Below are 2,359 nucleotides of genomic sequence, written 5' to 3'. Positions count from 1 at the left end.
ATCGTGGTACGGGGCATGATGCAAGCTCGCATATATCATGGTAAGAAGGCACATGCTCGCGAGTGCAAGTGCAAGAGGTGCCTCAATCTCGGTTGCGTCACGTTGTGCTGCGGCTGTCACTGCGCGTGTAAAAGGTACCGTATATATACGTATACCTACATACGAGTAGAAAGCATAACAGATGTATAAATAGAAGAATTAAACTGTCTAAAAAAGTTTTAGAAATGATCCCACATTGTTCAGACCTGTCTTAGTATTACGCAAATTACCTACCCATTTTGATCCATAAGCTGAACGGCGTTATACTTACCCCTTTAAATTAAATAAATAGATTGGGTCTGTAAACTATTAGTTAAAAATCACTAGAACATAAAAGTCATTAATTTCAAAAAGTTCCATTTGCTTTTAGTATCGGTACCAAACCTACAATAACATATATTTTAATTCTAATCATATGTTGTCTGTGTTCTAATAGATCGTCTACATTCTACATCAGACTAAGATGTGTTTTTGGATATCGTTTCGTATGTTACCTCTAGAGTAGCATCATAATGCAGCACATTCGAGGAAACTGTGCCTAACTTTGTATAGATGCTATTGGCTTATGTATATGTATGCTATGTATTCCAGAACTACGGATTATCCAAATCAAAACGTGATCACTTACTGAAGAAATGGGGGAGGTCACCAGCTTGAGAGCCATGCCGAAGGTGGTGATGCTGCTCTGCCTGCTGGCCGGAGCTCACCAGGTCTGTGACATCTGAATAATGAATTGCAGTTTCGGTTTAAAAAATAAATCACTTTTTACCCACACTCTGTTGATGTGATTTTAAAGAAGCCGAAAAATAACGTGTAAGTAGGTACCTGCCATTTTAGAGAAGGTATAATACTCGTATGTAATTAATAAACGTGTTCGAAAAAAAAACTTAGACGAGGACTGTTTTTAAACCTAGGTGCCAAAATAACATTAAGTTCTGTTTTTCAGGCTTCAGCGGGTTGTAAACATTGCTCAGTAAGTATTATACAACATTTGGAACATATACCAGGCAACATATAACATATAAAAGTAAGGACACTAAAATACTGAGAGTCTCACCTAACAAAATTTAATTATGAAAATATGTTGTACTTATAGTTTTTACCATAAGAAATACGAGTGTTCTCAAATTTCCTTTTTTAGTGTTATTATTAATAATAACAAAGACGTTTCATTAATGATTACCTGTAGCCTTTAAATATACCCCCTACCTTCATTAGCAGACCGTAGGCAAGGAAGAGAAGGCCATGTTCCGCACCCACTCGGACGCCTGCTTGGCCACGTCCAAAGTGGACCCCGCGCAAGTGGATGCTCTGAGTCGTGGGGAATTCCTGGACACACCCCAGCTGAGGGCGCACGTGCACTGCGTGCTGATGAAGTGTAAGGTGGTCGGCAAAGACGGCAAGCTGCAGAAAACGGCCGTCCTTGACAAGCTCGCTGTGCGTGGGAACGGAAAGGATGTTGCTAAGGTGATTGATTTTTATGTACCTACTACCTACCTACCTAAATTGATTCCAGTCATAGGGCAGTAAACTGCAAGCTAGGCCTTTAACATGGCGAGAAGATAAGGCCCTATATTGGGCCTCCCTCGTCCTGAGTACCATCCGTTAACCTGGCTATACCCGTGAGGTAATATCATTTTATTATTGAGGTAAATTACCTCAGGTAATATCATCATCGTCCACAACGTGTCCTGCACTGCATGCTGTCCCACACACTTCGCTGGCTCCACAGAAAACCAGCGCGGTTGGCCACGCTAGTCGTGCCAGCTGCATTGCTGAGTGGAGACCATTTCGGCTTCACATCTCTATTTCCACTGATTTGTTTATCTCTGCCTTGTATTTGCAATATGTGTTGTTTGTATTGATGTGTTGTCTTAATAAATGATTTCTATTCTATTCTATTACTGTCTTTAGATCCTGGAGAACTGCGCCGAGCACCAGTATGGTGACACGCCGGAGGACCTGACCTGGAACCTATTCCGATGCGCCTACAACAAGAAAGCTATTCTCTTCGACTACATGCCCAACGCAATGAGCACTCTGCAAGCATAGCGCCATTTGCTAAATAGTACACAAAAGACATCGTTCTCGCCTCATCGGTAAACGCCGCTATATATTGCTATTCCTACTGTCTTGTTATCATTTCCAATTCTATTACCTTCTGAACGTGCACTCTATCAATAATGTAAATTAGTTGTGTTTCTCCGAAATAAAATACCTAATATCTCAAACTTTCTATCACATTTTAATTTGCTGAAGCGACGGTAGAGCAGAAATTGCTTGGGTACCTAATACACATATGAATATAATATTCTCCAAT

The 2,359-nt window shown here is 40.6% G+C and overlaps 1 protein-coding gene across 1 annotated transcript; it reads left to right on the top strand.

The window, feature by feature from the left end:
• On the top strand, nt 1-2,125 carry LOC134653286 (uncharacterized). The gene is made up of 5 exons (XM_063508615.1): nt 1-134; nt 631-749; nt 986-1,012; nt 1,258-1,506; nt 1,954-2,125. Exons 2-5 carry the CDS (start codon nt 675-677, stop codon nt 2,089-2,091), a joined length of 489 nt encoding a protein of 162 aa, XP_063364685.1. The 5' UTR covers nt 1-134; nt 631-674; the 3' UTR covers nt 2,092-2,125.
• The last annotated feature ends 234 nt before the right edge of the window (nt 2,126-2,359 follow it).

This window comes from Cydia amplana, chromosome 1 (assembly GCF_948474715.1).
Source record: "Cydia amplana chromosome 1, ilCydAmpl1.1, whole genome shotgun sequence".
Classification (NCBI taxonomy): Eukaryota; Metazoa; Arthropoda; class Insecta; order Lepidoptera; family Tortricidae; genus Cydia; species Cydia amplana.
The sequence above is the reverse complement of the archived record's forward strand: the minus strand, read 5'-3'. Positions and strand labels throughout refer to the sequence as shown.